The 22673-nt window shown below is 43.9% G+C and overlaps 1 protein-coding gene and 1 long non-coding RNA gene across 9 annotated transcripts in view; one reads left to right on the top strand and one right to left on the bottom strand.

Annotated features, from left to right (window-relative positions):
- LOC130296253 (uncharacterized) overlaps positions 1-11360 on the bottom strand; it is a 39307-nt gene extending 27947 nt beyond the window's left edge. The window contains exons 1-2 of the long non-coding RNA XR_008849168.1: positions 11253-11360; positions 10860-10962 (exon numbers count right to left, since the gene is read on the bottom strand). This is a non-coding gene — a long non-coding RNA (uncharacterized LOC130296253). The remainder of the gene's footprint in view (positions 1-10859; positions 10963-11252) is intronic.
- The window catches only part of DOK5 (docking protein 5), a 137722-nt gene that overhangs the window by 67918 nt on the left and 47131 nt on the right, over positions 1-22673 (top strand). For 6 of the 8 annotated variants that reach the window (XM_056547623.1, XM_056547622.1, XM_056547621.1 and 3 more), the window contains one exon: positions 11259-11366. The exons of 1 other annotated variant lie outside the window; for it this stretch is intronic. In XM_056547623.1, the coding sequence (XP_056403598.1) occupies positions 11259-11366 (108 nt within the window). Of the gene's footprint in view, positions 1-11258; positions 11367-17621; positions 17915-22673 lie in introns of those variants that run through there. One more of the 8 variants, XM_056547625.1, reaches the window with a different exon arrangement.

The raw sequence follows: 22673 nt of genomic DNA, 5'->3' as shown, positions 1-22673 counted from the left end.
CATGACCAACAGGTGCCGCTCAGTTCATGTGTTGTGTAGTGCCACCTGAGTACGTCATTATATTGCTTATACAAGTCTATAGTAGTATTTCACAACTCTCAATGTCTGTATATATACAAACTGCACAGTACCACTTCTCTTGTCCTGTATACTGGGTGTAATTCCCAGGTGGATCCAATTTGTGGGTGTGTCTCGTTTGTGAGAGTCAGTGCTCTGCTGGGAGGCGATCTGTGTGGCTCCTGGTTCCTGCTCCCTTCTGCCTGGGGGGAGACGCACAGCGACCAGCCTGTTTGGAGCGGGTAAGGAGATCTGGTGGGGGAAGCAGCAATGTTTCTCCTGCCCCCCCTCCCTGTGAAGACATGGATGTGAAGGATTGGGGGGTGCGGAGACCCCAGAAGCCTGCGAGTGACTTTACCTCCAGAATCGCTTATTTTCTGAAAGCATTTAAAACTAATGGCAAAGAGCTAAGATGGTTGCGTGCAGAGCTGAGATGCGCTCGAGTGCGGGCAAACACCGCGACCGAAAATAAGCGCACAGAAGCTAATAAGGACATTACTAAGATCCAGTCCAAGATTAACATCGTGGAGAAAAAAAATATGGACATTCTAAACAACGGCGGCCCCTTCATGGAGAAGCTCCTTAATCAGGAGTGGTTTGAGGAGATGAAGGGGTTAAAGGACCCCATGGCTGAGGAGGATGGTGACCCCGTTAACACCCAGGAGACATCGCAGGGGTCTCAGAGCGGGATCTACCCCGGACAAGGACCACCAGCCTCAGCGCCAGGACCCAGGAGGAGCTCGGAGGAGGAGAGCAGTGACTCCAGGGGTAGACTGATGGCGGTCATCAGGGAGATGGAGTCTCCGGTACGGTTGGAGCGGTTCACGTTCGGAGATGACCCAGTACCGAATGAGGAGGAGAGGAGGAGGAGAAAGAAAAAAAGTGATATGAAAAGGGGTGAGTTAGTGTCATTTTCTTATGTCCCCCTTTCCCCAGCTCCACCTAGCCAGGGCCCTGCGGTGGGTTCTGTGCAGGGGAAAAGCAGTGGGCAGAGTATGGAGGTCCCTACGGGAAAGTCATGTGACACTGTTTCAGCTTGTAGTAGAGTGTCGGGGCGTTTTTGGCTGTGAAACTGGACATGTCTCGTGAGGTCAGCAGCCCAGCGGGAGGCTGCTTGTCTTCGCACTGGGCCAGGGGAAGGCGGGCAGTGGTAAAGCTTTGGTCCCGGTGCCGGAGATGAGGAACGAGGGCGGAGATAAGCAGCGCCATGGGGCGCACAGTGGTAAGGCAGGCTCCGCGGTGGGGTCTGCGGCCGGTGTGGTTTCTGCTGTCGGGGTGTCACCTGCAGAGTCTTCTCTAGGGGGAATCTCATCTGCGGTTGGGGCCGGTGGCACCTCGACAGGGATAATTAAACCGGCCAGGGCTGGACTGGCGATGGCGGCCGCTAAGGCTATGGAAAATATTAAAGGGACTGTTCTCAAACCCATGAACAGAAATGGTGGTGGAGTCTGTCTGTATGTTAGAAGTGGTATGAAAGTCAGTGTGAACGATGCCATAGTGTGTGATGATTCTGAGGAGGTGGAATCACTGTGGGTAGAATTACAAAAGGAGGGAAATACTGAAAAAATAATACTTGGTGTAATCTACAGACTCCCTAATATCACTGAAGAGATAGAAGTTCGGCTTCATAAACAAATAGAGAGGGCCGCCCGGGCAGGTGCAGTGGTAATAATGGGAGATTTTAACTATCCAGATATAGATTGGGGTCTGGGGTTGGCTAAAACTACAAAGGGGCGACAATTTCTAAATTTATTGCAGGATAATTTTATGGGCCAGTTTGTGGAGGACCCAACAAGAAGTGATGCCTTGTTGGATCTGATCATTTCCAACAACGCAGAGCTGGTTGGTAATGTAACTGTGCGGGAAAACCTTGGTAATAGCGACCACAATATAGTTACTTTTGACTTAAAATGTAGAAAACAAAGACAGATGGGGAAGGCAAAAACATATAACTTTAAAAAGGCAAACTTCCCTGGGCTGAGGGCTGCACTACAGGACATAGACTGGCGGGAGGGGTTCTCAAATACTGATACAGAAGGTAAATGGGACATCTTTAAATCAACTCTAAATAACTATACAGCTAAATATATACCAAAGGGGAACAAATATAAACGATTAAAACTAAATCGTACATGGCTGACAAATGATGTTAAAAGAGCAATAAACAACAAAAAAATAGCCTTCAAAAAATTCAAATCTGATGGGTCAGCTATAACATTTAAACAGTAAAAAGAGCTTAATAAAATCTGTAAAAATGTAATAAAAACAGCAAAAATTCAAAACGAGAGACAGGTGGCCAAAGAAAGCAAAACTAATCCTAAATATTTTTTTAGATATATAAATGCAAAAAAAACCAAGGACAGAGCATGTAGGACCCCTTAATAATGATAATGGGGAGGTTGTCATGGGTGATCAAGAGAAGGCGGAGCTACTGAATGGGTTCTTTAGTTCTGTATATACTATGGAAAAAGGAGCTGACATTGGCCAGGTCAGTGCTGGTAACACATCATGTAATGTACTGAACTGGCTTAATGTAGAGATGGTACAAGGTAAGTTAAGTAATATAAATGTAAGCAAATCTCCAGGGCCAGATGGATTGCACCCCAGAGTTCTTAGAGAGGTAAGTTCAGAAATATCTGTACCCCTGTTCATGATATTTAGAGATTCTCTGGTGTCTGGTATTGTGCCAAGGGACTGGCGCAAGGCGAATGTGGTGCCAATCTTCAAAAAGGGCTCTAGGTCTTCCCCAGGAAACTATAGACCGGTAAGTCTAACGTGCATTGTGGGTAAATTGTTTGAAGGACTTATACGGGATTACATACAGGAATACATAGGGGATAATTGTATTATAAGTGATAGCCAGCATGGGTTTACTAAGGATAGAAGATGTCAAACCAATCTAATTTGCTTTTATGAAGAGGTGAGTAGAAGCCTTGACAGAGGAATGGCTGTGGATATAGTGTTTCTGGATTTTGCTAAAGCATTTGATACTGTCCTCATAGATGTCTGACAGGTAAGTTAAGGTCTTTGGGTTTGGAAATTTTTGTTTGTAACTGGATTGAACACTGGCTCATGGATCGTACCCAGAGAGTGGTGGTCAATAATTCGTACTCTGATTGGTCCCCGGTAATTAGTGGTGTACCCCAAGGTTCAGTACTGGGCCCGCTGTTGTTTAATTTATTTATCAATGATATAGAGGATGGTATTAACAGCTCTGTTTCTATCTTTGCAGATGACACCAAGCTTTGTAGCACGGTACAGTCTATAGAGGATGTGTATAGGTTACAAGATGACTTGGATAGACTAAGTGTCTGGGCATCCACTTGGCAAATGAGGTTCAATGTGGATAAATGTAAAGTTATGCATCTGGGTACTAATAACCTGCATGCGTCGTATGTCTTAGGGAGGATTAAACTGGCAGAATCACTAGTAGAGAAGGATCTGGGTGTACTTGTAGATCACAGACTACAGAATAGCATGCAATGTCAGGCTGCTGCTTCCAAAGCCAGCAGGATATTGTCATGTATCAAAAGAGGCATGGACTCAAGGGACATAATACTCCCCCTTTATAAAGCATTGGTACGGCCTCACCTGGAATATGCTGTTCAGTTTTGGTCGCCTGTACATAAAAGGGACACTGTGGAGCTGGAAAGGGTGCAGAGACGTGCGACTAAACTAATATGGGGCATGGAACATCTTAGCTATGAGGAGCGATTAAAGGAGTTACAATTGTTTAGTCTTGAGAAGAGACGTTTAAGGGGGATATGATAAACGTATATAAGTATATTAATGGCCCATACAAAAAATATGGAGAAAAACTGTTCCAGGTTAACCCCCCCCAAAGGACGAGGGGGCACTCCCTCCGTCTGGAGAAGAAAAAGTTTAGTCTCAAGGGGCGACACGCCTTCTTTACCCTGAGAACTGTGAACTTATGGAACAGTCTACCTCAGGAACTGGTCACAGCAGGAAAAATTAACAGCTTTAAAACAGGATTAGATACATCCCTGGAACAAAATAACATTAATGCTTATGAAGAAATATAAAATCCCATCCCTTCCCCAATATCACGCCACACCCCTACCCCTTAATTCCCTGGTTGAACTTGATGGACATATGTCTTTTTTCGACCGTACTAACTATGTAACTATGTAACTATGTAACTATGACTGGAGGTTCAGTGGACTATAGTTCAGAGACTGTTCTTGCATCTGGACGGCCTTCTGCCCCAAAGGATTTTCCTGTGGCCGGTGAAGCAGAGGGGGTTCCTGACCAGTCAGAGTCTGTTATTGGGGTGGGGCAAGACTGGTCAGGAGCACCCGATGAAGCTGAGGTCACATCTGTAAATAATGTACATATGGGGGATCTGTCTATGGGGTCTGGTCCAGGACTGAATGGAGGTGTGAATGGGGGAGAGGGAGTGAGGGAGGATGATGACAGGATGGATGGAGGGGATGTGAGTGCGAGAGGGAGGGAGTGTATGGCTTCTGTGGAGAGTGATGTTGGTCCATCTGAACCCCCGGCAGCGGCGCCCACTAGGAGTTATGCCAGTGTTGCAAGTGGGCATAATGGGAATCCTGCACCTTCTGGTCCTGGGCATAGTGACCTTCAGAGGCGCTTTCTGGAGGACTTGCGGAGGGGGGATAAATCTATCACTGTAGAGGGTAGAGAGGTAGAACTGTCCTTTTGGATAGAGAGGCACGGGCTCGGGGCCTTCCGAGAGCAAAGGAGAGGGGGGGAGTCATGGTTACTCCCCACAGCCGGGTCTGGGGTCCCCAGGGGGAATGTGGTCCGTCTTACGTGGAGGGGCAATGATACTTGTCCAAACAGGACAAAGGTGGTATAGCTCCTCCTCAAGATGGATTTCAGGGCGGGTGACATCTTTGCCCTGATACATCCTCATGGTACCCTATTTTTCGATGTCAGCTTTGTCTGGGCTGAAGGGCTTGAGCTCTTTTGGTCTCGGTACGAGCTGGCAAAGATGGCACCCGAGTGGCGAGATTTTTCTGTCCAGGCAATTTCTCGCCAGAATAACATCAAGAAAGTGACAGTATTAACGTGTAACGAATCTCTTTCTTGCATAGACATCATGACCTGGATTGGGCGTTATGGAGAGGCGGTCAGCATTCCCCAGAAGAACAGGAATGAATTCGGTATCTGGTCGGGGGCCTAGACCTTCATGGTCAAGTTGAAGGTTTCAGGTAATTCTGTCACCCTCATTCCCTCCTCCACTTTTCTGGGGAGGGACAGGATCCTGGTTTTCTACCAGGGACAGCCGAAGGTCTGACCCGACGCACTTCAGCGCACAATGTAAGGTCCAGAAGTGCGCGTTGTATGGAGGGTTAGGACATCTCGCCGCAACCTGTGGGGACATTCGTTGTCACCTGTGTGGGGACCTCGGTCACCCCTTAAGCCACTGTCCGGTCTCTTTTGCCAATGCGGTGGAATCTCCAGCTGGGGTTAGCAGAGATGCTGACTCCGCTGGGGAGGGTACCGGCAGAGGGGGGGAGACTACGGGTCCAAGGAAGAAAAGAATGACACCTTCTAGGCTGAGGCGTTTGGAGGCACGCCAAAGGGAAAGGGAAGGGGCTCCTCATGTGGCAGCTGAGGGGGCTTTACCTGACCCTGAGATGGTGGATTCTGCTGAGGACCTGAGCGATGGTGGGCTGGAGGAGGAGGCCAGGAGACTGGATAGAGAGGAGGAGGAGGAGAAAAGGGGCATCACTGCTACCTCCTCTCCAGGAGAGAGTATGGATGAGGAGAGCAAAGAGTGGCTAAAGAATGAGAGAAAATTGGGTGCCAGAAAAAAGAGGGGAAAGAGGAGGAAGAAGTCCCCTTCTTTAGAGTGGGATAATTCAGTCCCCCTCCCCCTTGTCCAGGTACCAGTGGAAGGATCTACCATTTCCCCTCTGGTAGATAGCCCTAACCGGTACCAAGTCCTCAGGCATGACATCTCTTCCTCTGATGAAGAGGCCGGGGACGAGGTGCCGGTGTCTGAAGTGAGGCCTTCTGGGAGCGTCAAGTCCTCCTCTCTGGTAACGGGGGGAGGGTTGTCCCAGGACCAGGTGGGGTGTAGGAGGTGACCTCTGAAAAAGAGGGAAACTCTGTAAATTCTGTAAATATGGATATGTCTGTGTGCTTAAAAAGGGGGAATGTGGGTAAATCTGATGATGACACTAAGGAAAAGGGAGGGAAGAGGGGAGGGCTGTCTAGCTTGATCACACATGATGGCGGCACCCTCCCCTTTGACGCTGGCGAGTATTAATGTCGCCAGCATAAAGTCAGATGCGGCAAGATTCGCGGCCTTTGATTTTCTCAGCCGAATTGAGGCCGACATTTTATTTTTGCAAGAGACCAGATTAACAGATCTATCCACTATCCATAAGGCGAAGCGTGAGTGACGCCATGAGTCCTCTCACTGGTCTCTTGCGGTCGAGCCGTATAGCGGGATGGCGGTTCTTTTTAAAACCGCTCAGGTAGAATGCAAACGTGTAATCGAGCTATAAATGGGGAGATGTCTGGTATTAGACGTCCTCATGAAGGGACAAGAGCTCCGCCTAATAAACATCTATGATCCACAGACTAGGTGGGACCGGAAAAGTCTCTTTATGAGGATTAAGCCCCTACTTTTTACTAGCCGGCAGGTCATCTTTGGAGGAGACTTTAATACTGTCACAAGGTCTCTTGATAGGGGAGGCTCCAGGGATCGGCTAGATTATGATAGCGTCGCTTTGAATAGAATAGCTAGTGAGTCTAGCCTGGTGGATGTCCACATCCGGCACACCCCAGGTCACAGCGGGTTTACTTACTTTAGAGGTAGAGAGATTAGGTCTAGGATAGATAGTTTTTTTTTTGAAGGAGGAGTCTGTCTCTTCAGTCTGTTCTCCGACTACTGTTTGATTATGTTTTCTTTAAATGTTTCAGAGACCCCTAGGATGGGAAGGGGATTGTGGAAGCTGAATTCCTCTCTCCTGGAAGTCAAGGAGATAAGACGGGCCTTTGAGGATTTTCTGCAGAGCCAGGTACCATTACTGGACTTATGCAGCACTAAGTCAGAGTGGTGGGAAATGTTCAAAAAACGGGCGGCAAGATTCTTCCGCCAGACTGCGAACCTTTTGGAGTCTGAACAGGGATTGCCTCTATCAGGAACTAAGGAGGAAACTCGAGGTTCTGGTCTCGACTGGAGGTGACCGAGAGGAAATCTCCAAAGTGAAATCTTTGCTAAAGAAGTGCCAGTATGATAGACACGCATCTTTGGTTTTCGAGAGGGATTTCGGGAAGTACCGCTCGCCCGACCCTTGCCGGAGCTGTAAGATGTCAGTGGATTGTAAGATCGTGACCGGCCTGGTCGATAGTACAGGATCACTGAACAAGTCCAGATCGGGGATCCTGGAGGTCGTCAGAGCCTTTTACTCGCACCTCTTGGGGAAAAGGGATCTAGATCGAGGCAAGATGGCGGCTTTCCTGGCTGATGCCATCTCCCAGTCAGGAGTAGACCACTCTCTTAGTGTTTTGACAGAGAAGATCAGAGAAGAGGAAGTGAAGCTGGCGATTGAGAGGCTTGCCCTCAAAAAGTCGCCAGGGCCGGATGGCTTAACATCCGAGTTTTATAAGACCTTTAAGGACATCTTGGTTCCCCTCTTGACTGAGGTATTAAATGAGTGTCTCTCCTCGGGCACTCTGCCGAGGTCAATGAGGAGGTCGGCTCTGATCATCCTGTCAAAGGGTAAAGATTCGTCCCACATTGAGAATTGGCGTCCCATAGCGCTTCTCAATGTGGACAGAAAGATTCTGGCAAAAGTGCTATTCAACAGGTTGGTGAAATTTGCGCCCCAGCTCCTTTCGGGGTCCCAGCACTGCTCTGTTCCCGGTCGTAGCACTTTTAGTGCGGTGCTGGGTGTCCGCGAGGCCGTGGAGCAGGGTCGGGCTGGTCACTGGAATGGGTTTCTGCTGTCCTTGGACCAGGCAAAGGCTTTTGATCGAGTTGATCACGAGTATCTCTGGTCCACTCTTTTGAAATACGGTCTGCCAGGGGGGTTTGTGGATTGGCTGAGAACATTGTACGCAGGGGCTGAGACTTTTCCATTGGTAAACGGTTGGGTGGGCCGCCCTTTTGGGGTGGAGTCTGGTGTGCGTCAAGGCTGTCCGTTAAGCCCTTTGCTTTATGTGTTCGCGATCGACCCCTTCCTTCGAAGGCTAGATCGCGAACCATTGGCGGGGGTGAGGATGGACCCGGCGGTGCCGGATTCGGCCTTAAGGGTAGTGGCATACGCTGATGACGTCTCCATTTTTGTCTCTTTGCAAGAGGAGGCGGAATGGGTGATGTCGGAGGTGGATTGCTACTCGGAGGCATCCGGGTCTAAGATCAACCGGGAAAAGTGCAAAAGTCTTTGGTTGGGAGTGGAGACCCTGAGTTCTGTCTCCCGGACACCCTCCCTGTGCCCCAGAAATCTGCAAAAATTCTGGGCATCGAATTTGGTCCCGGGGATTACCCCACACGAAATTGGGAAAGCAGACTGGAAGATGTCTCCAAAAGAGTGGAACAGTGGAAAGGTTGGTCTTTGACCTTTAGGGAAAGGGTCTTCTTGATCAGGTCCTACTTGCTCCCGTTGTTAATCTATCTGGGCAGTGTCAGCCTTTTGCCAGAACCCCTCTGGAGCCGGGTTTACAGTCTGCTCTTCCTAATGTTGTGGGGGAATAGACTGAACCTAATTAAGAGGGAGGTGACTTACCGCACGAGGAGACTAGGCTGGTTGGGTATGGTCAACCCGGTGGTATTCCTAGTGAATTCCTTTTTAAAGACCAATATATCAAACCTCTGGACAGAGAGGGCTCCTCCGTGGGTAGTCTCTTGCAGGAGATGGTTTCAGCCTTTCTTCCAGGAATGGGAGAGAGGCGGTCAAGTGAAGGATCTTCGCACGTCACACGGGCATCTCCCGACTTATGTTGCACTGGTTCTGAAGGTCATCAGGAGGTGGGGGCTGGGGATGTGGGAGGTAAGAACTCTGCCGAGGAAAATCCTCGATAACAGGGTCTTGCTGAGCCATTTCCAGAAACCACTGGCCCTCAAGGATTGCCCAGGTCGGGATCAAGGGATTGGGTTGGCTCTTTTAAATTCACCTAGGATCCCCTTGAAGTATTGGGACTTGACCTGGCGAGGCTTCCATGGTAAGCTATATGTAAGAGGCAATCTGAAGTACAGGAACTCCGATGAAAAGGGTTGTCCCCGGGAGGAGTGTGGGGGTGTGCTGGAGGACATGGACCACTTCCTGCTTCAGTGCCCTTTTAATATAGAGGTATATCAAAGGGTGGGAGCTTCCATCGGCTGGCCGCGGCTGGCTGCCCTTTCCTATGCTGAGTGGGTTTATGCGGCCTTCAAAGATCTGGGTGTCCGGGACCGGTGCACTTCATTTATAGTCAGCGCAGTGGTCAGGTATCACACGTGGCAAGCGAGGTGTTTAGTGTCGACGAGACAGAAAATCCTCCCCGTGGACGAGGTTTGTAGGAACACGCTCGGTGACCTGGTGAAGGTTCGTTCTTTGGAGTATGAAAAGTTTGGTGCATTTAGTGCCTCCACCCTGTGGAGGGGGTTCTCCTTTAAGGTGCCCTAACCTAGTAATCTCCTCCCTGGTGATGGGCTGAAGCTGTCACCAGAGATTTTTGTTTTGATAAAGACGAAAAGATGTAGGTGGCTTACAGACATCGAACCGGAGCCCTGAGGGGTTGGTGTTATGGTGTAGGGGTTGTATATATGTGTAGGAGTTGTATATATGTATAGGGACTGTACATATATAATGAATAAGGTTATATTATTTGATGTATATTTTTGTGTATAATTTTGTGTAGGTTATAGGAAAGGTGGGGGATATTTATAAGTAAATTCTTATTTCTTTATTTTATTTTTTCTGTGTTTAATATTTAGTGTATGGATATGTATATGTATATTATTGATTAGTGTTTTTGTGTGTATATATATATATATATATATATATATATATATATATATATAAAAAATAATAATAATAATAAAAAAAAAAATATATAATAATAATTGTATAGGTACGTGTGGTGTATAAAGTTATATAGAATGTGATGTATATAGTTATATAGCTTGCCGGTGTGTGTATATAGGTATGGAGTGTGTGTTGTCCTGGACCAGAAGGGATTTTTGTTTGTGTTTGTGATATTATTTATGTATTAGGTTTATCTTATGTTTGATTATCATTGTTATGGTTGTTATGTTTGGTTTATGTTTTGTATTTCTTTTATATAAAATAAAAGAGTTTCTCAGTATCTGCTCTTATTCTGTATACAAGGACACTGCACAGCACCACTTCTCTTGTCCTGCGTACTGGGTGTAAGACCCTGTGTGTGCTACATATTATATATTTTTGGACACTGCACATTACCCCCTTTTTTGTAAGTTTAAAAGGGTAGTCTGTCGAAAAACAACTTGGGTTTGATCGGGGGGAGTCCAGCGGTTGGGACCCCTGCGACCTCCTGCCCGGGCCCCAGCTCTCTGAGAGGATCGTGTGATACAGATGGCATGCGCTCTATTCAATGCTGTGGGAGCACCAGAGATGCCCAAGTACAGCACTCAGGTCTCTTCGGCGCTCCCATAGGAATGAATGCAGCGCATGTCGTCTGTAGCACACACTCCTCTCAGAGAGCCGGGGCGCTGGGCAGGAGATGGAGGGTGTTCCAGGGATGGATAGGGGACAAGTTGTTTTTCTCTGGACTACCTCTCTAAGTATTATTATGAACATTGCACAGTACTTCTTCTACTATTCTTTATAATTTCTTACCATTGATTTATTATGTACTGTACAATGGACCACCATTTTTCTCCTCCTCTCTATTTGAGAACCTTCTGTTATTTTGAGAACCTTCTCTTGGGTCATCACAGGTCTGTAAAGAATAAAGTCAAACCATATTATCACAAATCCCAGTAAATTGTTGATGTATAATTTATCATTCATGTATAGTATATATATGAGCTAAACCCTGCTACATCAACAACAATGCAATGCAGCAAGTACAGACCACTATGCAGTCTCAGAGGAACCTGATGGGGAGTGTCTGTCATCATGATGCTGTCAGATTTTGAGTGACACCAGCCAGAGATCATGTGACTGCAAAGGGAATACCAAAAAGGGTTTAAAAGGCTTCTCAGAGTGTGACAGGTCTCCCTTCTCTACCTGCAGATCTATCAGAGGTGTTGGATCGTATTGAAGAAAGCATCGAGTAAAGGACCAAAGCGACTGGAAAAGTTTTCAGACGAGCGAGCGGCATACTTCAGATGTTACCATAAGGTAAATGTGAGACAACGTTCTCTATGAAGGAAAGAGAACAGGTCAGATTCTTCTCCACAGGCAGGTATTACAGCAGTTATATTCTTGTACAGAAGAGACAGTATTAAAGTAGTTATATTCTTGTATATAGGAGCAGTATTATAGTAGTTATATTCTTGTATATAGGAACAGTATTATAGTAGTTATATTCTTGTATATAGGAGCAGTATTATAGTAGTTATATTCTTGTATATAGGAGCAGTATTATAGTAGTTATATTCTTGTATATAGGAACAGTATTATAGTAGTTATATTCTTGTATATAGGAGCAGTATTATAGTAGTTATATTCTTGTATATAGGAGCAGTGTTATAGTAGTTATATTCTTTTACAGAAGAGACAGTATTATAGTAGTTATATTCTTGTATATAGGAGCAGTATTATAGTAGTTATATTCTTGTACAGAAGAGACAGTATTATAGTAGTTATATTCTTGTATATAGGGGAAGTATTATAGTAGTTATATTCTTGTACATAGGGGACAGTATTTTAGTAGTTAAATCCTTTTTACTCATTTTTTTTAATCAAATATCTTTTTATTCATTTTACAAAGAAACAAATATACAACAAATGCAAAACATATCCCACACATAAAGTACAAAGCAATTAAACATCACATATAACAATCATTGCAATTGTAATAACATGGTGGGATGGGGGAAGTATAGGGGAGAGGGAGGGGAAAAGGGGCTGCTGGGAAAGAGGTAATTGCCGGAATACAAAACGTCTCATGCAGGACATTTAAAGCTAAGAAGTCTAATCTTATTGGAGGCCACTGAGCGGACTACAGTCACACCAAAAGCTCATAAGACCCACAGTAAGCTTCACGTATCCCTGTTTTTACAAAACTGTGACTCCAACTATAGTTTCCAAGTTTTGAGAAACCTGTCATGTGTTCTGAGTATTCTATGGTGCATCTTCTCGAATCTGCACACCTGGTGGACCTTGGAGAGCCATTCCTCTATGGAGTGCGGCTCGGTTTGGAGTCATTGGAGCGGAATAATCAATTTAGCAGCTGCTAACAGATGGGTGACAAGGGAGTTTTTCCCTGGTGAGTACCCTAGACACAGGAGTTCAAGTAGGGCTGCCACAGGCAAAAGCGGTATCATAGCCTTCATAATGGAATGCTAATGACATTTGTAATGGTCGGACAGGTCCACCAGATGTGAGCGTGAGATCCCACCTGTGTTTTGCATCTCCAGCAGGTATTAGTGTCTGAGAGTCCATGTATGTGGAGGAACTCAGGTGTCTTATACCATCTAGATACAATTTTGTCCTGTGTCTCTTGTAATCTAACACATCTAGAAAAGCCATGTGAATGTCTGAGAATTAAGTTGACATCCGCCTCTGACAGTGACTTTCCCAGTTCTTTCGCCCAAGATGCAATATAATGAGGGGCAGATTGAGGCACAGTGGGATTAATATGGGACAAGCAAACTGAGAGTCGCCTCTGTTTCGGTTGGGTGTTAAGAAGCAGTTCCTCAATTTTGGTAAGTTTTCTCAGTGGACCATACATTTTCCAGAAGTGTGCACAGCACGAGGTGAAATTATTTATATGTAGAAAGGAGTACCTGTGCATCGGAGTTCCAGAAGTGTCCCCGATGTCGGCGTCACTCCATCTTTGAATAATTGTGACACAGTGATATCCACATCGATTGAAAGGTGTCGGACTTCCTGTTCACAACCACAGGTATAAGGTTAGCAGGTAGGAGAGGAGAGAGAGAGGGAGCAAAGAAAGAAGAAAGTTCTGACCACGTAGAGACTACCCCTTGAAGTAACAGTTGTGGAGAATCGGGTTTATATCGCCCTTTGGATGGTAACCAGAGATTCACCAAAAGGTTGAATGAAGTAATCCCTGATTCACTATGTAAAGGAGTACGTAAACCTGGCAATTGAGCAATCAGGTCTATCCACTTCTGAAGTTGGACAGCTTTATATAGCGCCTTCACATCAGGGAGACCTATGCCTCCGACTGGTCGCCTGATCAAAAGCCTATGAGCTAAACGCAGTGTTTGCTTTTTCCATACGTATTTTGAAAAGATGGATCTAACAAGTTTGAAGAAGGACTGGGGTAGTGCAATAGGTAGCATCCTCAACATGTAAAGAATTTTGGGAAGGACAGCAGTTTAGGACATTCTTCCTTACGAACCCCGAAATCGTGGGCAAATCATATTCCTCCAGAAGCCAACCTACATCCTTCAGCAGAGGCTTATAATTGAGGTCATATATTTTGGTAATATCTTTTGGAATGTGTACCCCTAGATACTTCAATGATAAATCTGCCCAAGGGAATGGTATAGTGCTAGTAAGTTTAGCTTCTAATGCACTGGGTAAGGAGACATTCAATAATTCGGATTTCGTGACATTAACTTTGAAGTTAGAGATTTCCACAAAATGGTTGAATAATTTAATTAGGCAGGGTAGACTGCCAACAGGGTCACTGAGAAGGAAGAGCAGATCATCTGCAAAGGCCAGGAATTTAAGCTCCCCACCCTGTGTAGATAGTCCCCTTATCTCATCCAGTTGGCGCACACTTTGCAGCAGAGTTTCCATTACTAAGATAAAGAGGATGGGCGACAGGGGGCAACCCTGTCGAGTTCCATTACCGATAGGGAATGGTGGGGAGATAACCTCGTTTACTAGGAGAGAGGGCGTGAATACAGGGAGAACACTGAATCAACAAAGGGGATCGGGACCTGGAATTTCTTCAGTACCTCTTTAATAAAACTCCAACTGACTCTATCAAATGCCTTCTCGGCATCTACGCCAAGAAGGACTAAAGGAGTACCGCGGGAGGAGGCATCATGCATACCCATCAGGAGTCTCCAAGTGTACATGCGACCCTCTCTCCCTGACACGAACCCAGTCTGCTCACATCCTATGCGACAGGTATTTTTTTTAAGTGCAGAGAGAGTAACTTCTCCCACATTTTTAGATCTAGGTTCAAGAGAGAGAGCTGAGAAATGTGAAATTTACCAGATGTGGAGTCAAGGAGTGGGTTTAGGGTGACATTAAGGTCTCCGCCTAGGATAATCAGACCCTCTGCAAATAAGGACAATCTTTCTAAGGTAGATAACAACCAGTGAACTTGTCCCTGATTTGGGGCATACGGGATTGTTATTGTGAAGGTGTGTGTCTGGGATTGCACCTTTACAAAGAGGGACCTGCCATCCGCATCTCTAAGAGAGTCCATAACCTTCAAGGAAAGGGAATGGTGTATCGCTATGGACACACCCGTAGAGGCAGAGGAGAGGTTGCAGGAGTGGTACCATCTGTCAAAGTGGCGTACTGGTAGCCTGGGGACTTTCCGCTCTCTGTAATGCGTCTCCTGCAGAGGTAATATCATTGCCCGTTGTTTCCTAATTACATCTAGAGTAAGGGAGTGGAATTAGAAAGTGATCAGAGAAGAAGTAAAGGCACAACCGTCTGAGCATAAGCATTCAGTGCAACATAAACATATGGGGTACAAGGGGAATGCTGGAGTTGTTCAGGGGGACATTGCCCAGCAATGGGAATAGAGACACCCCAATAAACATTATGTATGAGACCAAAGATACTAAATTAAGGTAAGTCTCTCTACAAAGCCCCACTGACCCCATCTGCAGAGCACAAATACCCCACGTAGGCATATACTCAAGTCCCGCAGCAGGTCTGGTTGTCCATCAGCAATATGGTTGGGAGATAGTCTCAGCAATAACCTCAGCGAGGTGGCGGTTGACCCTTTATCGGCATCTTCTTAGCTTTATTGGTCTTCTGCCATGAGATCTGCTTCCAATCATCCTGCCGGGGAAGCGTAGGTAATGGAGGTAAGTCTGACACCGGTAGCCAGGTAGGAATGTCAATTGGAGCGATGTCTAGCAATGACCACACAGCAGCAAGGTCCTCCGGGGGCCTGACTGTAAGTCGCTTACCATTCAGGTTAATGGAAAGTCTGAAAGGAAAAAGCCAGCATTTCCAGCAATGGCTTCATCATTCTCCGTTTCGCCAGCGTAGCAGGAGAAATAGCTTAAAACAGCATAATTTCAGCTTCACCAAGAACAAGGGGCCTATGATCTCTGGCCACCTGGAGCACCGCAGCGGTATCTACATATGAGAGCAGTCCACAGATTATATCCCTCAGAGGCTCCAAAGGATGAGGTTTGGGGCGCAGTGCTGTATGAATTCTTCCGATTGTAATCAAAGCTGCTCTCTCAGGGCCTAGCAAGGTGGAGAAGATCTCCATTGCCACCTCCCGTAACGAGTCCGGACCCCAAGCCTCAGGTAAGCCTTTAAATCTGATATTTTTTCTGCAGCTCCTGTTCTCTTGGTCTTCTATTAGCGCAAGAGTAGTGTTTAGCGCAAGAGGTGGTGGGTCACCAACCTGTTTGGCTTGAGGTATCCGAGTGTGCCACTATGCCGGAGCACGCCGCTTCTAAGGCCTCCATCTGATAGCCTATAGCGCGCACTTCTGTTTTAATCTCCGCCAGGTCTGCAATTACCGGTTTGAGTGCATCAGTTAGGACCTTCCTCATGAAGGTTTTCAGGAAGTGCTGCGTAATCGCTGCAGGGGCTGAGCCCTCGTCTTCTCCCCCTGAGCCGTCTGCATCTTCATACATGCTCTGCAGAGAGGAGAAGCGTCATCTTGGGTGGCCGTACCGGCGACGCAGCGTTCTTCTTCTTGAGAAATTTGGCCATATCTGCTTATTTTTTTCCCCGGTCCCGGGATTCTGCCGAGTCCTGGTAGGTTCCCCTACTGACTTTGCCCATTTTTATGCTCGAGAAAAGGTAGAGTTAGGTGTTAGGAGCGTGCTAGGATGGAGAGCTGCAGGCTCACACGTCCATCTCAGTCTGCGGCTAGGCTCCGCCCCTCAAATCCTTTTTATAAGGGCAGAAGGAAAGTAATTATATTCTTGTACATAGTGAGCAGTATTATAGTAGTTATATTCTCATACATAGGGAACAGTAATATAGTAGTTATATTCTTGAACATAGTTCTATAGTACTTAAATTCTTGTACATAGGAGGCAGTATTGTAGTAGTTATATTCTTATACACAGGATGGCAGTATTATAGTAGTCATATTCTTGTACATAGGTGGCAGTATTATAGTAGTTATATTCTCATACATAGGGGGCAGTACTATAGTAGTTATATTCTTGAACATAGTTCTATAGTACTTAAATTCCTGTACATAGGAGCAGTATTATAGTAGTTATATTCCTGTACATAGTAGTCAGTATGATAGTAGTTATGCATATATGTAGAAATACGCCAGGCACAACACGGCTGTATAATGTCTCTGGGCTAGTACTATATTCAAGTAGAGCAATGTATACCGGATATGTGTCTGCTTGTCTGATGTTCTGTGGTTCTCAGTGTTCCAAAATAAACTTCAGTTGTATAACAATCGTTGCAAAGAAATGTGAAGGACGGTCAATCACCAGAACTTGATTCCAAACAAATTCTTTATTCTTGAATCTTTAAAACATCTCGTAGAAACAAGGGGGTGCCTCTTCCGGCTGGAAAAAGTTCCATCTTGGAACGAAACGGACGTTGTCTCCAGTAAGCTGCATCTTGGTACTCACTCCCCACCTGTCTGCACCCCCTTGTTTCTACGAGATGTTTTAAAGATTCAAGAATAAAGAATTTGTTTGGTATCAAGTTCTGGTGAGTGACCCATCCTTCACATTTCTTTGCAATGATTACAATAGTAGTTATATTATTGTACATAGAAGGCAGTATTATTGTAGTTATATTCTTGTACATAGGAGACAGTATTATAGTAGTTATATTCTTGTACATAAAAGGCAGTATTATAGCAGTTATATTCTTGTACATAGGAGGAAGTGTTATAGTAGTTATATTCTTGTACATAGTAGTCAGTACAATAGTAGTTATGTTATTGTACATAGAAGGCAGTATTATAGTAGTTATATTCTTGTACATAGAAGACAGTATTATAGTAGTTATATTCTTGTACATATGTGGCAGTATTATAGTAGTTATATTCTTGTACATAGGAGACATTATTATAGTAGTTATATTTTTGTACATAGGAGACAGTATTGTAGTAGTTATATTCTTGTACATAGAAGGCAGTATTATAGTACTTATATTATTGTACAAAGGAGCAGTATTATAGCAGTTATATTCTTGTACAATAGTAGTTATATTATTGTACATAGAAGGCAGTATTGTAGTAGTTATATTCTTGTACATAGAAGGCAGTATTGTAGTAGTTATAAATAACTCGGCAAGAGTAAATAGTCGGCACCTCTACCCCGAATAGCGCTCCTCCCTTAGTGCTTCAGCAGCAAGATGTATGTACCCTGGTTCCTGAATTTGTCCGCTACAGTTCCGTAAAGTGCTGGCAGGCACTGTACACTGTGTGATTCCAAGTCCCTTAAAGATGCAGCATTCACAAAAGTATGCACAAACGAGAAAAAGAGGGACGTCACTCACCAGGATACGGTGCAATTTTCTTTATTTCATATCAACGGTGCAGAGACATGGAGCACGGACGCCAGAAGGTAGGACTAGCTCATCAGTGGGAAGCTGGGTGACAGCTGTTGCGCGTGCGTATCACGCTTCTTCAGACCCTACCTGTTCCGTGATGCGTCACCCTTAAGAGCACACCTCCCTGGGTGACGCACCCGGAACAGGTGCGTGCTAACTGTTACATTAAAAACATTAGATAACAACTCGTAATGCAAAAGGATTTGTTACAAGTGTAAAAGATTTCTATCTAAATAGTATGAATATAGAAAAGTACAAAAATTACAAAAATTATTCTCTTTATAAAAATGTATCCATAAAAAGAGAAAAGAGGAAAAAGGAAGGAGGAAAAAGGAAAAAGGAAAAAAGGTTTGTAAATTAACCTGAAACATAGGAATATGAATTACAAAAAGACACTGTAGTCCACTCTTTCATTGAGTCCCAGGTTGCCGGCAGCATTAAGTTTTATGATCCATTTGGCTTCTGTTTGTAACAGAAGTTTTCTTTTATCTGAATTTTCTTTGCTGCAGATAACTTCGAGTCCCTGCAAGAGTAAGTTGTCACAGATGCCTTTATGCTCACTGTTCATGTGTTCGATAAAACGGGGTGCACCTTTTTTAGTTTTGACTGAATAAACATGTTCCCTGAATCTAGTATTAAGGGTGCGTTTTGTGCTACCAATATAGAACCTTCCACATGAACAGGTCATCGCATACACTACCCACTGGGTTCTACAGGTAATTAAGGTGTTGACATGTATAATTTCTCCACCAATTAGGGTGCTTTTTCCTATTTTCATATTGGGGCACCAAATACATGTACCACACTTGTGGTTCCCTGTGGGGCCAGATTTTGTGAGCCAGTCAGAGGTTTTTGGATTCGAACAGAAGTTACTACTAGTGACTGCATCCCTCAGGTTTTTACACCGCTTGAATGTGATAAGGGGTCTGTCATGTACCAGTTTTCCAAGGTCGGTGTCACTTTTTATCAAGGACCAACTATTATGTACCGCTCTTCTTATAACTTTTTCAAGGGGACTAAATTTGAAGGAAAAGGAGAACCTAGGTACTGGATTGTCAGAGGATTTTACTTTAATATCTTTTTTGGCTTTTTTGTTTTTGTTAATTGCGAGTAAGTTGTTTCTATCCTGTGCTAAGGCTTTTTTTAATGCTGTATTAATAATGAATACAGGGTAACCACGAGCCAATAACCTCTGCTTCAGTTCTTCGGCTTGAGAAATAAACTTTTCATCGGTATCATTGATGCGTCTCAAACGCAAAAATTGTCCGTAGGGTAAAGCGGTTTTTGTGTGTTGAGGATGGTAGCTCGAGAACTGAAGCAGAGAATTAGAGGCTGTGGGCTTCCTATAACCTGATGTACGGAGTTCCCCTCCCTCAGTTTCGATAAGAACATCTAAGAATTCCATTTTTTTCGAATCAACTTTGTAAGTGAATCTAAGATTCATATCATTTTTTTCGTTGAGGTATTCTACAAAATCCCTGAAGTTCGTCGCGGTGCCATCCCAGGCGATGAACACGTCATCGACAAATCTGAGATAGCACCGGACGAACTTCAGGAAAGGATTGGAGGTGGTGAACACATGTTTTTCCTCGAATGAGGCGACGTACAGATTTGCAAATGTACAGGCCACGGGGGTGCCCATGGCCACACCCCCGATCTGTCTGTACCACACTTCGTCGAACAGAAATGCATTGTTTTTTAATATAAATGCCAAGGACTCACAAATAAATTGGGTCACTTTATCAGACTTTCCGGAGTGCGAAAGTAGTTATATTCTTGTACATAGGAGGCGGTATTATAGTAGTTATATTCTTGTACATAGGAGGCAGTATTGTAGTAGTTATAATATTGCGCATAGAAGCAGTATTATAGTAATAATATTCTTGCACATAGTAGACAGTATTTTAGCAGTTATAGTATTGTATATAGGATAGTGTTATAGTATTTATATTTTTGTACATAGTAGTCAGTATAATAGTAGTTTTATTCTTGTACACAGAAGCAGTATTATAGTAGTTATATTTTTGTACATAGTAGTCAGTATAATAGTAGTTATATTATTGTACACAGAAGCTGTGTTATAGTAGTTATATTTTGGACATAGGAGCAGTATATACTGTTTTATTCTACTACTAAGGGGCAGCATTATATTTGTAGAAATTGTTTTATTTTTCATAATTATGACTGGTAACTAATAATTTACCTTCTGATGGGATAGTGACAACTATGATTTTGCTGTCACACTTTGAAGGGGCACTTATCACAGGAGGAGAAGCCTTTAATGTCACATAATTATACCCTATGCAATGTATAGTGGACTTGCGCATTCACCTTGCTGTTGTGCTCTTCGCTATATAAGCGATGTTTGCAGGAATTATCATTAGCGGAGATCTCTGTAATTGAAGTACATGGAGGATTTGCTTGTGATGGTTATTACTGCACTATATTTTCTGCTGCCACCAATTATGCCCGGGTTATACCAGAATGACAACACCTTTGGAGAGCACGGTCATTGTCAGTCACCCCTCAACTTATTGGAAAAATATTTTTTTTGGTACTGGATGCCTTTCAGGTGGCTTGTTTAAGAAAATATGTATTCATCTTGGTTCCCTGGGACAGAATCACACATGCAAAGCTTAGATACAGAAGCTAATGAACAGTTTCCCACATGCTAAGCTTAGATATAGTATTTTATAAACAGAATGGCACTAAAGGTATAATAAATCAGCTGATAATATCAAATGTGATCGGCTTAGATACCACAGCTCACTTTAGAAGAAGTATTAGACATGTAGGAATGTAAGAATATATAATGTAGAACGTAGGAGGGTTAAATCCAGCATTTCTATCGCCCACCATAATGGAAAATTACAATATGCCTCTTGATAATCCTGGATCCCGACCTTCTGTCTCCTGCTATTACAAGCCGCTGGGTTATATATTCCAGGGATTAGAGAGGAGATCATATATGATGAAGACCATTAGGAGGATGAAGTAGTTTACATAACAGCACAGCATGAAAATACTTTCCTTAGTAATGTATAATGTATTCATATATAGCTTCATAACTGTGTATACCCAGCGCCCATCCGTAGCCTGATTCAGATACTAATCCTGACAGATCCGCAAACTGATACACAAAAATCGGACATAGCTGGGAATTTTATATAGTACAGGGCTCAAGATCTGCACACTACTCTCCTGAAATCCTCTGTGCTTCTGAGGGCTGGTGATTCTGTTACTATTCTCTCATAGTCTGGGACCTACTACAAGATCAACACAATCTTCTCCTAAAACACTCATCTCCTTTCGCTATGTAATTCTGTCTGTGACCTCACTCAAGATCAGTACACTTTTCTCTTTAACCCCTTAATGACCAAGCCCATTTTCACCTTAAGGACCAGGCAAATTTTATTTTTGCGTTTTTTCCTCCTCGCCTTCTAAAATCCATAACTCTTTTATATTTCCATCTAAAGACCCATATAAGGGCTTGTTTTTTGCGTGACCAATTGTACTTTGTAATGAAACCTCTCATTTTACCATAAAATGTACGGCGAACCCAAAACAAAATTTTTTAGGGAGGAAATTTAAATGAAAACCAAAATTTTGCACATTTTGGAGGGTTTTGTTTTCACACTGTACACATTACGGTAAAAATGACATGTGTTCTTTATTCTGTGGGTCAATACGATTAAAATGATACCCATGGCTAGATACTTTTATATTTAAAAAAAAATCTAAAACTTTTTGTACAAAATCTGTAATCTAAAATCGCCCTATTTTGACCACCTATAACTTTTTCATTTTTCCATATATAGGGCGGTATGAGGGCTCATTTTTTGCGCCGTCATCTGTACTTTTTTTTAGATACCACATTTGCATATATAAAACTTTTAGATCATTTTTTATTAATTTTTTTTAATAAAATGTGACAGAAAAGCAGCATTTTTGGACTTTTAAAATTTTTGACGTTTACGCCATTCACCGTACGGGATCATTAACATTATATTTTGATAGTTCGGACATTTACACACACGGCGATACCAAATATGTTTATTAATATGTTTAATAATAAAAAAAATACGCTTTTTGGGGGTAAAATGGGAAAAACTGACCATTTTCATTTTTATTGGGGGAGGGGATTTTTCACTTTTTTATTTTACTTTTTATTTTTAAATTTTTCAACTTTTTTTTTTTTACACTTTTTATGTCCCCATTGGAGACTATCTATAGCAATCATTTGATTGCTAATACTGTGCAGTGCTATGCATAGGACACAGCACTGATCAGTATTATCGGTGATCTTCTGCTCTGATCTGCTCGATCGCAGACCAGAGCAGAAGACTCCGGGAGACAGCCGGAGCTAGGTAAGGGCACCTCCGGCTGTCATGCTGGATGATCGGATCACCTAGGCAGCACTGCGGGTGAACCGATCATCCAATCAAAGTGCCGCAATGCCACAGATGCCGTGATCTGTATTGATCACGGCATCGGAGGGATTAATGGCAGACATCCGCGCGATCCCGGATGTAGGCCATTACGGGCGGGTCCCCGGCTGCTGCTAGCAGCCGGAACCTGCCGTGTATGACGCGAGCACCCTTCCAATGCTCGCGGTCATACACAGGACATAAATGTACGTCCTGGTGCAGGAAGTCCCGCCAAACCAGGACGTACATTTACGTCCATGGTCGTTAAAGGGGTACTCTGGTGGTAAACATTTTTTTTTATTTTTTTATCAACTGGTGCCAGAAAGTTAAACATATTTGTAAATTA

The sequence above is a fragment of the Hyla sarda genome, chromosome 12 (genome assembly GCF_029499605.1).
Source record: "Hyla sarda isolate aHylSar1 chromosome 12, aHylSar1.hap1, whole genome shotgun sequence".
NCBI classification, from domain to species: domain Eukaryota; kingdom Metazoa; phylum Chordata; class Amphibia; order Anura; family Hylidae; genus Hyla; species Hyla sarda.
This window is presented reverse-complemented; position numbering and strand designations above follow the sequence as displayed.